Source organism: Leptodactylus fuscus, chromosome 7 (assembly GCF_031893055.1).
Source record: "Leptodactylus fuscus isolate aLepFus1 chromosome 7, aLepFus1.hap2, whole genome shotgun sequence".
Lineage (NCBI taxonomy): Eukaryota > Metazoa > Chordata > Amphibia > Anura > Leptodactylidae > Leptodactylus > Leptodactylus fuscus.
In genome coordinates this window covers 149,430,376-149,444,038 of record NC_134271.1, presented here as the reverse complement: position 1 = coordinate 149,444,038, position 13,663 = coordinate 149,430,376, and the positions used below count along the sequence as shown (strand labels likewise).

The 13,663-nt window shown below is 43.5% G+C and overlaps 1 protein-coding gene across 1 annotated transcript; it reads left to right on the top strand.

Moving 5' to 3' along the window:
- Window positions 1-282: 282 nt before the first annotated feature.
- On the top strand, window positions 283-11,513 carry LOC142214636 (NACHT, LRR and PYD domains-containing protein 6-like). Its single transcript, XM_075283574.1, has 5 exons — window positions 283-340; window positions 1,757-1,920; window positions 4,613-4,784; window positions 5,807-5,872; window positions 9,808-11,513. The coding sequence occupies exons 1-5, from the start codon at window positions 283-285 to the stop codon at window positions 11,511-11,513; spliced, it is 2,166 nt and encodes a 721-aa protein (XP_075139675.1).
- Window positions 11,514-13,663: the final 2,150 nt, after the last annotated feature.

Sequence of the window (13,663 nt, the reverse complement as noted above, 5' to 3'; positions counted from 1 at the left end):
GGCCCCCATACAGTATACTGTCCCCATTACAGGCCCCCATACAGTATACTGTCCCCATTATAGGCTTCCATGCAGTAAGTGCACACATTACAGTCCATAATACCGTAAGGGACCCTGTTACAGCCCCCATACCGTAAGGGTTCCCATTATTGGCCCCCACACATTATAGTGCCCCTACATTGGAACTTTAGGCTGAAAGTAAAAGTCATTTTTCACTTACCTTACCACACTCCAGGCTGCCTCCGCATAGGCCTCAAAGGGGCACCACATGTGTATTATGGGATGTCTTATGTGGCTCCACCTGGAGACCTAAGTGGAGGTGGCCATGAAGTAGGGATAGGTAAGTGAACATTGGCTGTTTCCTGCAGGAGCAATCCAATGGGTAATGGCCTAAAAGTTGCGGACCCTATAGCAGCCCTTACAGCTGCTATGGCTGTAGTTTCTATTTTTTTATATTATTACACAGTGTAACGAGTCATTCCCATCTCAGCCAAGCCCCCGTGCATATGTATAGAGGGGTCGGGAGAAATAGTTGCCAATCACTTGCTCTAAGGTATATGGACATCTTTACGTCAACCTGTATTTTTGGTCTATCACTCAAAACAAAGGTCTTATCTTGCAGAGACGTGATTGTGGATCCAAGAATGCACCAGGAACCTAATGATGGTAGGGGTCTCATCTTTTTATTCCAACTTTTACCACTAGCAAAAAATCCTGTTTAACCCCACTGACATCTCAGCCTTAAAATAAGTTGTCTGATTTAGAAGACCCCAATAGACAATGGAAAAAAATCCTCCATTAGGGACCCTCACCCTTATGAGTGGAGTGGAGAGCAGCTGCAAAGAGTCTCTCTCATTCTATAGGAACTGTCCCATCTTGTACAACAGACAACCAACTAAAGGGGGTCTCTGATGGAATGATGGGAGAACCTTGCAAGATTCATTTTAGAACTATTTACAGTCCACCAAAAAGTTTCGGTTTTCGGACTGAAGTTTTATCAAAGTGTCATGATGCTGAGGTACCACATTGAGGCTTGTGATTGGGTCCTCAGTGGTGACCGGACACCATTGATGTCACTCGAGGCTGGAAGTGGTTGGGAGACAGTGTGAGACAGAACAACCAACTTTTTCCATTCCACACAGCTTCTGAGGTCTGAACAGAACCCAAAATTTTTCTAAAATTTGTAACACATTTGTTTGCTCATGTCTACTTCCTCTATGTGTGGAGAGCCAGACTCCAGTTCTGAAGGACTCAAGCCAATCTTAATTTTAATGGCTGGCTGCGGCCTCAATCTGCAAAATTAGTTGTTTTCCAGGGTGTCTGCGGATCATGGGATGTCTCATATAGGGCCAAGGCTGTCCATATGAAATGGTCAGGATTTGGTATATGAGATCCTTTCAGAGTGAAATGGCCAGGGCCCCTTGAAATCCCTTAATCTTCTCCCATTTTCCATCTTCTACCCCACTATATAGGAGGAATATAATGGGGTAATATAACCACTGGACTCAACATATTTAGTGATTAGTGGGAGCGGGAGCTACAGGATTGTGGGACCCTCACCATGGTACCCTATGTAGTGTTCTGGTGGCAGCCCTAGACGGCCCTAATAATTGCAATGCTAAGGGTCAAAGAAAGGAAGCCACTGCCTTTTATCGACCGACTTATCGGCCCCTGAAGTGTCATTGTGCCATGAATGGTTATATGGATGGCCGCCATCACTGTGATAACATGAGTTGTGTGTTTCCTCTTTCATTAGATGATGAAACCCAGAAATTTTACAAAAAACTTTGTCAGTATAAGGATCATGCCCTGAGACTCACATATGAATATTTTGAAGATGATCTACTCTACATTGTGGAGAACACGAGTCCTCACTCACTTCTACATGAACTCAAGTCCCGAAATATCCCTGATGTTGAGGTGAGCAAACATAAAGTGACAACCTTTCTTGCAAGGAGATAGATTTGGTTGAACTGACCCTGACTAGGAGCTACACCCTCTTGAAGGCCTTCCTTTTCTTCTCAACATGGCCCAGACCACCATGACAATTTCTCCTGAAGACTGCAGAATTTAATGGAAGTGCAGAAGTAGTAGTCGCATAAGAGCCTGGAGTATGAGGGGGCTCAAAGTTCTGGATGTCAGACCCCTAAGGATAGGTTATCACTTAATTCCAAAAAAGCACTTCAGGGTAAGACCCCCACGTAGTGTTTTTCCGGTTGCACAACAAAATTGCTGTGTGGAAATACCTTTTTTTTTCTGCTGCGTTCCACAACGTGAGGCCTCAGTCTTAATGGGACAAATACTGCCGGCAGAAAGTACACTCTTCATAAGTAGCCTGGGGTCGGACCGCCCAGGTCTGACTGGAGATGGTTAGCTACTTATACACCCTTTAGTAACCACTCTTGTGCTCTTCCTTAAAGGGGTCGGCCTGGAATTTTTTTTATGTGTGGTCTTTCCTTTATGATTGGTGGAGGCCTGTACAGCAAACTGCTGTTATGGTGCCTGGCTATGGTCATGTAGCCATCTGTTTCTGCCTTCATATTATATAGAATATCACCCAAAAAAGGGACGTGGTTAAAACTGTCTATTAAAATGTGGCATAAACTAATAGTTCACACTAGCATTTGGGTTTTCGGAATACGGATTTGCATGGGAACCCGAACCTGACTCAAAAAATGCTGAATTCAATTGGTGTCTAAATCCAGCCTGAACGTTCACATGTAACTTTATTAATATAGTCTAAAAACAAAACTGTCATCGTTGCCCATATTAACCAACACAGCGCAGCTTTCATGTTATATTCTGCTTCCTAAAAAATAAAAGGCGTGATGTGATTGGTGCCCATAGCAACCAAAAACAATTGTGCTTTTAGTGCTCATGCACACAGACCCACAAATGCAATTAAAAGTACAGGCCATACACTTCAATAGGCCCATACACACAGCTGTAGTTTTTGCAGCTATGTGTCCGGGCTGCATTTAAGAGCCACAAATCCTGGAGCAGGTCCTAACCCTATACCTGCCCACAATGGCGGCTCAGGCCATTCAATAGAATGGAAGGATCAATGGAAATCACGTCTGACAACCAAATACCAAGCCTTGTGTCATCTGTGCCATTTTCACTGACCTGCACTGCAGATAGGGCCGGCATCAGCTCCTGAGGGAGCCCACTCACCTGCCAGGTGCTGACTGTGGGGTAACCCATGTCCCTGAGAGGGCTGAAGACTGAGCAGGGAGTCACACCGAAGTCCAGGAGAGGTAAGTAATAGAGAGGAGCGAGTACTGTTCGGATCAGCCAATCCGAACAGCACGCTCGCATAGAAATGAATGGACGTAGCCAGCACGTGGGGGGTTAAGCGGCCGGCCGCCATCAAAGCGGAAGTACCAGGTGCATCCATTCATTTCTATGGAGCGTGCTGTTCGGATTGGCTGATCCCAACACTACTCGCTCATCTCTAGTAAGTAACATGTTTTTTTGTTTTTTTTATGTTTGTCATCTCCCTTGGGCCTCTGGTTATACCTGAAAAGACCCTCTAGTATAATAATAGTTTGTGAGACGTGAGTCTCAAAAATGTGGGGTTCTACCAAACCCAAAATCTTTACAATATTTGCAAGGACCACTGTAGAGGTCGCTAAGGGACATTATACTGAGTGCAGGGGACACTATGAAACATTATACTATATGAGGATCAGTAGAAAAAAAACTGGAAACTATAGAGTGCTACTGGTGTGAAGTAATCCAAATGCGAGGAGAAGTATGAGAATATCATAAAATAAGCCACTATGGGGGATAATATTGTGTGCAGGGGCCAATATGGGGCATAATACTGTGTGCAGGGGCCACTATGGGGGATAATACTGTGTGCAGGGGCCACTATGGGGGATAATACTGTGTGCAGGGGCCACTATGGGGGATAATACTGTGTGCAGGGGCCACTATGGGGCATAATACTGTGTGCAGGGGCCACAATGGGGGATAATACTGTGTGCAGGGGTCACTATGGGGGATAATACCTTGTGAAGGGACCACTATGGGGTATAATACTGTGTGCAGGTATGCGGTTTGTGCGGGGGCCATGTCAAATATTCACCATGGGGCCTCATCATTCCTACTTACGCCACTGGTCGTGAGCATATAACTTTAGGCCCTGTGCACATGAATAAATGTGCTATCCCAGATGCAGCCAATTTTGCAGCAGAATGCACTTCGATGACACTCGGAGAGACATCCAAGTGTCATCTGAGTGCATTCTGTGATATACTCCGCTCTATGGGAGCTTCTGAACTATTCTTCATCAATAACCTGGAGCAGGATAGGAGCTGCTCTATGTTCATCGGAATGGAGGGGACCATAGGATATCCCCTCAGAGGAGCATCGGATGGCACACACTTCCATGTGCATGGGACTTAGAGTGGTAAGGGTTACCCGTCGCCTCCACTGGCTTATGGATGTAGTCACAAATGCGACCCCTATAGTTAGTGAGAATGGCTGCAGTATTTGTCTCTTTGACCTGCGGATAGTCAGGGGGTTGATCAGGGACATCAGCCTGGAATTGTAATTGTTGTTTAGCATTGTTAGACTTGCATTCAAATGTCTCACTTTTGCGTTGTAGGAATACCAATGTCTACTAGAAGATAGGAAAAGATTGGCCCAAATTCTGCTACGTGATATTCATGGCCTCGGAAGACGTGGTGTGATAGCGCTGTGGGTTAGTCTATATGTCCTACAACGGGAACGTTCCTCTACTACTTTACAAGCTGTATTGGATGAACTCTATGCGGAAGGTAATGTTCTATATGACTTTTTTTCTCTGTAACTCACTTCAGTTACTCTATTAACAGTAAAAAAAAAATCTGTTACTTAAAGGGGTTGTCCAAGGAGTGTAAATTAACTTACTTCTTCAAGTGACTGTTCGAAGCTGGACCTGAACTTTTTGACGATGGTCTTGGTCCCGGATCACTTGAACAGAAACAGCCCCGTCTCTGGGTCACTCAGCCTCCTCTTTCCACTCTCTAGAACCCAATAGCACAGGTAACTAGCTTTTAAAATGGTAGAGGAGAGAGGAGGTGGAGTGAACCCGTGAAAGGGTCTGGTACCAATCACCCGAGCAACACAAAGTACCATTAATTTGAACAATTTATTACCCAAAGGGTTCAGTGCTATATGTTAGAAGAGTAAAACAAATGTCACACAATCAAACAGACTTAAAAACAAAAGGAGAAAATATGAAATAATCATATACTTAAAGTTCTTTGTTTCCAAGAACCTTGAAGAAGCAATATGGCCATCATTCAGCTTTGTTAGCTGACTTCCACAGGTGTGACCTCTTCTGTAAGGTGTCAGTCTCTTATTGCTTGTGTTTAGCCACCCCTCCCTGCTAGGTTGCCCCCCTCTTACTGCCTGAGGTGAGAAATCAACAACGCATCTTCATTTGAAATGATGAATGTTCTATCTTTGCCATAGAGTGCTGCATCCCAATGGGTCTAGGGAGTCTATGGGGAGGAGTTGTGTGTCCTAATATTAGGTTCCCTCCTCCCCTGCTACCCAACCCCATCTCTGCTTTTGAGGAGGAAGGTGCACCTTGTTGAAGGTTCTTGGTAGTACACTGGGGTGGGAGCCCATGAGAAAGATGGGTCTTTGGATGTTTTCAGAGAGGGCTTGTGATGGACCGCAGCCTTGTGCACTTTTTTAGTGTGGCACGTGAAAGATGGCAAGGTCTTGGACTTTCAAAAAAATAAATACAAATTTGGCATTATTGCTGAGAATGTATGCATATAATACAGTAACTAAATTTCTTTTTATTTAGATATAACTCTGGTGGATAAAATTATTCTGGATAAAAGTGGGCACTGCCTTCCACCGAACCTGACAGGTACAGATGTTATATTCTATATTATATTTATGTTATTTGTATTACATATTTATTACAATAGTAGAGCAAACTGAAGGCACTTACCATCAGAAAACCAATAAAAAAGCAATAACTCAGGAGAATTTATTAAGACCGGCATTTCCTAGGTAAATTTTTGTTCATTCCCCACTAGATGCTAGATGAGACATATTTACTAAGATGTTCCAGCGTCTTAGTTATTCCTGAACAATCTATGTCAGTCAGGGGCTAGCAGAAATTTCTGGTATAACTCACACCCCTGTCTACCTAGATCCGTCAGGAAATAACTGCCCAATCCCCAGGTGGCATTGACTCCCACACCTACCATAGTACTGACCCCCCTCACCAACCCCACTTCAGACTTTCCATTCTCATCTTTTGAACCTGTTACAGAAGAGGAAGTCTCTCAGCTACTTTCTTCATCTCGCCCTACAACCTGCAGTAGTGACCCCTTCCCCTCACACCTTCTCCAATCACTGTCGCCTGCTGTCACGACTTACCTTACTAAAATATTTAACCTCTCTCTCTTCTGGAATCTTCCCATCCTCCTTCAAGCATGCTGTTATAACTCCGCTACTGAAAAAACCCTCCCTGGACCCGTCCTGTGCTGCTAACTATCAACCCGTCTCTAACCTCCCCTTCTTCTCCAAAATCTTGGAACGCCTGGTCTACTCTCGTTTAATCCGCTATCTCTCCACTAACTCTCTTCTTGACCCCTTACAATCTGGTTTCCGCGCTCTGCACTCTACTGACTCGTCTCTCACAAAAGTCTCCAATGATCTCCTAATGGCTAAGTCCAATGGTGACTTATTCCTTCTTATTCTTCTGGACCTCTCTGCAGCTTTTGACACTGTTGACCATCAACTCCTCACTATGCTCTGCTCAGTCAGCCTCAAGGACACTGCGCTCTCCTGGTTCTCCTCTTATCTCTCAGACCGCACTTCAGTGTAACATTTGCGGGCTGTTTCCTCCCCTCTTTCCCTTGCTGTTGGGGTTCCTCAGGGCTCGGTCCTAGGCCCCCTGCTCTTTTCTCTCTACACAGCCCCCATTGGACAAACCATCACCAGATTTGGCTTCCGGTACCATCTTTTTGCTGATGACACCCAAAATTATACACATCTTCCCGTGACATCACCCCTGCACTCATACAGAACACCAGTGACTGTCTTTCTGCTATCTCTAATATCATGTCCTCGCTCTATCTGAAACTAAATCTCTCTAAGACTGAACTACTACTGTTTCCACCATCTAATAGATCTGTCCCTGATATATCCATTGCAGTCTCAGGCCTTACTATAACTCCTAAGCAGCATGCCCGCTGTCTCGGGGTCATGTTTGACTCAGACCTTTCCTTCACCCCTCATGTTGAATCACTCGCACATTCATGTCACCTCCACCTCAAAAACATCTCCAGAATACACCCTTTCCTTACCAGAGATACACTAAAGACACTTATTGTCTCTCTGATTCATTCTCGCCTTGACTACTGTAACTCCTTACTAATTGGTCTTCCCCTCACTAAACTCTCCCCTCTACAATCTATTCTGAATGCAGCGGCCAGGCTCATCTATCAGGCTAGACGCTACAGCGATGCCTCTGGTCTGTGCCAGTCACTACATTGGCTGCCTATTCATTATAGAATAAAATATAAAAAGTTATCACTCTCATCCACAAGGCTCTCCATAATGCCGCACCTCCATACATTTCCTCCCTCATCTCTGTTTACCGCCCAACCCGTGTTCTCCGTTCACTCAATGACCTAACACTTACATCCTCTATTATCGGAACCTCCCACGCTCGTATACAAGACTTCTCCCGAGCTGCACCACTTCTCTGGAATGCTCTACCCCGGACAATCAGATTAACTCCCAATTTCTACAGCTTCAAGCGCAAACTAAAGACGCATCTTTTCAGACAGACCTATCACAATTCCTAAAGTAAACCCTTTGGTACCGTCACTAGAATCCCCAAAATTTAACCTTCCTCTGTCCCCGCTCCCACATTTCCCCACATGATATGATGCCGTTTCAGGCTAACTTTATATGTCCAAGCTCCATCCACATGTTACTACAAGTCACCACTAGTGACGGCTCATAAAGTTTTATGTTTTGTAATGACAGTAACCTCTATTACAAAAGTGTCTGACCTCTGTATAAGCAATGCCGCCCCTGCCACCTCTTGTGTCACCCCCTCTACCTCATAGATTGTAAGCTCTTGTGAGCAGGGCCCTCAGTCCCACTGAGTGAAATAATTTTTTCTGTATTGTATCTTTCTGTCTGTATTTGAACCCTACAAATTGTACAGTGCTGCGGAATATGTTGGCGCTATATAAATAACATTTCATTCATTGTTCCCCGCTCCACCTACTATTTTAAAAATTGGGGTGCAGTAACTGAGAAGTCCCATCATATGCCAAAAATAGGCCAAATTGAGGTCTTTTTGACTACTTTCTTGGAGAGGTCCAGTTAGTAAATCTGGGCTTATAAGGATATATTCAAAAAAACTAGATAAAATTGGCTGTGAAAAATTGGAGGAAAAAACCCCATTCACAGCCATTTTTCATCTGTCTGGGACCTTTTTTCACAAATCCCTCATAGAACTCCATGTATTGTTTTATTCATCGCTGCAAACCACTTCTAAATAAGGTCATTTATTCAAACGGCATGGAGACATAATCTAATATGGGATCAGTTGTGTCACTTTCACCTTCTGATGTGATTTATGTTCTACTGTGTAACTGTTAGGGAATTGCCTGTTGAGCAATTCCCCGGTGACTGGTACTGAAACCAGGAAGGAAGAGAATAAGGGACAGTGCGTTCCAAACCTGACCCAGCCCCTGTCTACTTACCTCAACTACCCTAGGCGATAGTGGGCAACTAGGTGACAGTACCTTCTCTGGATAAGTGTTACACAGAACAGGACAAGACAAAACAACACAGAAGCAGAGTCAGCAAGCCGAGGTCAAACCAGAGAGACAAACAGTACCAAATCGAAATCCAAAAGAGTAGTAACAAGTGAAGCCAAAAGGTCAGATACAGTCAGTAAGTACAATACAACAGCAAGAGAAGCCCTTAGCATGGACAGACTCACAATATCCAGCAAACCTGTGTGAGCTGATGACCTCTTTATAGAAAGTCCAGAACCCACCACAGGCTTGATTGGTAGACAGGCTGTCAAACAAGTAAGTAAGGATAAGATTAACTATTAACACAGCTAGTGTCCGAAGCTAATGTCCGCGGAACACTACATGTACGATTTTGCTGTCCGTTTGAAAAATCGGACACCGTTGTAAATGGATACTTAAGGACAGACACGGACACTAAAGGACACTAAAAGGTGTCCCATTTAAAACAATGCAAATTGCAAACGGACACAGCTAGTGTCCGATGCTAAAATATTCCGCAGACATTAGCATCGGAAACTAGCTGTCGGACACCGACGCTAGTGTGAACGCCCCCTTAGAGGAGCAGAGGGAAACCAAGGTGAAGGAAATGGGTGTGTTGAAAAATCAATTATACAGGTGAGGGAATAGGACAGTGTTCAGACAATACAAGAAGAACCTAGAGCAAGGAATCAGAGCCAGACACACCTCCTGTGACGTACAATATGGCCAGAGGATGGCACAGAAGTTCGACCTGGTCCGGTGATATGTGGTCTATTGATTAATGTTCACCTTCTTATATTTGTTCTCTGTTCTATTGAGTAACTTTCACCTTCAGATATGTTATATTTTTTATTGTGTATAAAATAGTTATATGAGCTTTCCAAATCATTGTATTCTTGTTTTCTTCACATATTGCATGGCTTCCCAAGTTTATGGAATTAGGGTTTTAAAATAATAAGAAATATTTGTGATTTTTTTTTTTTTTGCAGACCTTATATTTAAATTTATTTCACATCATGTTTTTTTTCCATAGAAGTTCAAAACTGTCACAAAAAATATCTGTACGATAAAACTGAGAAACTTATAGAGAACAAACCTCCAGGATGTAACCAGGGAGAGGAAAGTTTCCCCTCGTCTACACGTTATGTGAATCTCGTCACTGTCTCCACTGGTCACTTTAGGAAACATTCTGAGAATGAGCTCATAGAGACCGGGGTAAGACATGAGGAATATTTAAAGGAAACACAAAAAGAACTACAACGTATTTACCTCAACAAGATGTTCCGTTGGTGCCACCGATCTGGACTTGTACCACATATGGTAATGGTGAGCGGAGTGCCTGGCGTAGGGAAGACCACACTGATGCAGAAGTTTGTCTATGACTGGGTGAAGGGCGATCTCTATCAAAGATTCTCTTTTGTCTTTTTCTTCAAATTCCGAGAACTCAACAGACTTGAGGATAAGGTTAGTCTGGAGACCATGATCCTTCATCAGTACCCATATCTGGAGGAGCAGCTGGAGAACATCTTACAAGATCCAGAGAAACTTCTCTTTATATTTGATGGATTAGATGAAAGCAATCATACAATGGATTTCACATCACGTCACTTGTGCTCTCATCCTAAACAGCTCGGACATTGTGGTCAGATTGTGGTTAGTTTGTTGAGAAAGTCTCTTCTTAATGGTTGTTCTGTCCTAATGACCAGTCGTCCAACCAGACTGGCATCAATCGATTGTAATGTTTTCGAGCGAATAGTAGAAATTATTGGATTCTTTCCAGAAGAACGAAAGATTTACTTTGAAAATTTCTTCTCCAACCCTGAACTGTCAGAAAAGGCTTTTACTTATGTGAAGCAGAATGCCACCTTGTACACGTTCTGTTACCTCCCGTCCTACTGCTGGATCATCTGTACTGTATTATCCAGGAGCTTCCAGACCACAAGTAGTGACCAGCAGGTGACATTATTACCCAGAACAGTGACACAACTCTTTGCCATATTTGTCGCCAACATTCTGTCCAATCACAGCCTGGAGAAAAGTGACGCTCAGAAGATCCTGCAGTCCATCGGATGGATGGGAGAACATGGAGTCATGAACCACCAAATTATTTTCGAAGATCGAGATCTGGATTCTTTTTATGTTGACAAGAAGTCAAAGCTCTTATCAAGTTTTCTGATGGAATCGGAGGAACCTGTGACCTATTCCTTCTTACATCTCACTGTCCAGGAATTCTTCTCTGCCCTGGTCCATTATACTGATTATTCTCCGGAGAATTTACAGAAATCACTAGAGAAAGCCAAATCCTATCCTGATGGACGTGGTGAGATATTCCTCCGTTTCCTGTGTGGTCTATCAGACAGCACCACCAGGTCAATACTAACTGGATACCTGGACAAACAAGCAGCTCAGGCCTCCAGAGATGTTATCACTTGGCTGAAGAACTTTATTTTAGAAGATCAGAAGCTGGAGGAAAGTGAGGACAAGAAGCGACATCTTCTCAGGACATTCTACTATCTCTTTGAATCCCGGAATAAGGCTCTAGTGCTGGAATCATTACAATCACTCAGAAGTTTGGACCTTTCTGGTGTTCACATGTCAGCTCTAGACTGCACAGTGTTGGCTTTCATCATGGAAATCTGCACACATATAGAAGAACTCAATCTAACTGGATGTTCCTTAGACACTGAAGGATTAGAGAGACTTTCATCAGTGTTACATAATCTACAGAATCTGAGGTAAAATAATTTTTCTCAAGAGGTTCTTAAGGGGTTTATGGAGCTTTTACTTTGATGGCCATTTTATGTATTTACGAATCTGAGCAATGTAGAATCTCCCAGACCGGTCAATATATGACAGATAATACAGATTTTAGGTTTCCACAGCTCACAATTAATCCATAAAGAGTTTCCACTGTCGGAATTCTATTTCATGTATAGTCCTCTCCATATAGCTGCGGTGTCCTAGGGCTCGGTGGGAACATGGCCAACTTGGAAGGAGACAATAGGTGGCGAGAGTTCGGCACAAAATGGTTCCTAAATTTTCTTAGACTGGTCCAGGTGACAAAAGTGATTTACCCCAAAGCTCCAGGGCCTTAGGGCAGCAGTGATGAGAGGGTGTATAGGTGAGGGTTGTTCCCCTGGGCACACCCAAGCGGTGATTCCTAGCTGGTTGAAGATTCCCTCATCGGTGACAATGTGTAAATTTTTTTTAGAAAAGATAAAATAATCTAAAAAAAAGTTTAAAAAAATATATCACCACTACCCCGTCACAGGTCAGCTCCCGGCCACACAACAATCTGTGACTCTGGCCATTAGTGAGTAATGTAATAATGTACAGACTAGAGATGAGCAAACACCGTTCGATCGAATATCATGGCGTTCGATGTATTTGTTCACAATCGAATACCAGGCCGCATACGCAGTAAAAATTTGTGTCCCCTCCCACCTTCCCTGGCGCGATTTTGCACCAATAACTGTGCAAGGGAGGTGGGACAGGAACTACGACAACGGAGGCAGTGAAAAAATTTTTTAAAAAAACCCATTGACTGCCAAAATCAGGTGACCTTCGATTTATAAGAATAGTCCAGCCCAATATTGTCATTTCGCGGTGAGAGATAGGGAGAGAAACATATCTGCTGAGGGCTAGCTAGAGATTAGCTTCAGATAGGCAGGCAAGAACTAAAGAAGAAAACCAACAGCTCTTCTCAGAGCTATACACTGTAGGGACATCAGTCCAGCTTTCCCCGGACGGTGGAAAACAGGGATACACAACAGTTAACTTCATATATAGCGGAGAAACAGCTTTCATTTTTGGCTGTCCGCACACAGAATAGCCGGAATCCACAGCAATTACAAGTTCATATAGAGCTGATAAAAGCCTTGAATTTTGGGGGGGTCTTGAAAAATAGCAGCAATCCACAGCAGTAACAAGTTCATATAGAGCTGAAAAAAGCCTTGAATTTTGGGGGGTTCTGAAAAATAGCAGCAATACACAGCAGTTACTTCTTTATATATATATATATATATATATATATATATATATATATATATATATATATATATATATACAAACCAGCTTTTCAGGCTGTGTAACCCCAAAACAAGGATACAGAGCAATTAGGTCAGGCTATGTACGCTCAATCCAGATAACCAGGGTGTGTACCCCCAAAACCTAGATGGGAGAGACCAAAATTCAGTCAGGCTATGTCCGCTCAATCCAGATATCCAGGGTGTGTACCCCTAAAACCTAGGTGGGAGAGACCAAAATTCAGTCAGGCTATGTCCGCTCAATCCAGATATCCAGGATGTGTACCCCCAAAACCTAGGTGGGAGAGACAGAAATTCAGTCAAGCTATGTCCGCTCAATACAGTTGTTAACAGTGTGTAACCCCAAAACCTATGTGGGAGAGACAGAATTTCAGTCAGGCTATATCAACTCAATCCAATTTTTAAGGGTCTACCCCCTAAAGCTAAGTGGGAGACCCAGAAATTCAGTCAGGCTATATCAGCACAATCCAATTTTTTGTTCAATCTAGTATTGTTTGCTCACCATGATGTGAAGTATGCATTTGTCTCTTGAAAAGCAACCCAACATGAAGTCAGCCATGTGTGCCAGTGTGTTACTTGGCATGACTTTGCTGCCCCCAACTGTAAGGGTCCCTCTCCATTTCCTCCATTTTACACTCCCCTTCACACCATCCCTGCTGAAGCAATGGGATGCACTGAACTACACCCTCAAGCTTCGTGTGGGACAGTGACATGAAATGCCACTTCATTCCCCTCATCTTCCTCCGCCAGCCAACGTTACGAAGATGACAGGAGTGTGCTCTGAATGTTTTCTGCCTAGCAGAAGCTACTTGTGACTTACGAAAATGGCCGCACTTTGACCAG

What these genes read in the sequence shown, in the direction of transcription:
- LOC142214636 (XM_075283574.1), top strand. Translation starts at nt 283, where the DNA reads ATGTCTTATGTGGCTCCACCTGGAGACCTAAGTGGAGGTGGCCATGAA. An exon ending in TGGCCATGAAGTAGGGATAG is followed by an intron (nt 341 to 1,756) that starts GTAAGTGAACAT and finishes CTCTTTCATTAG; the next exon opens with ATGATGAAACCCAGAAATTT. An exon ending in GAAATATCCCTGATGTTGAG is followed by an intron (nt 1,921 to 4,612) that starts GTGAGCAAACAT and finishes TTTGCGTTGTAG; the next exon opens with GAATACCAATGTCTACTAGA.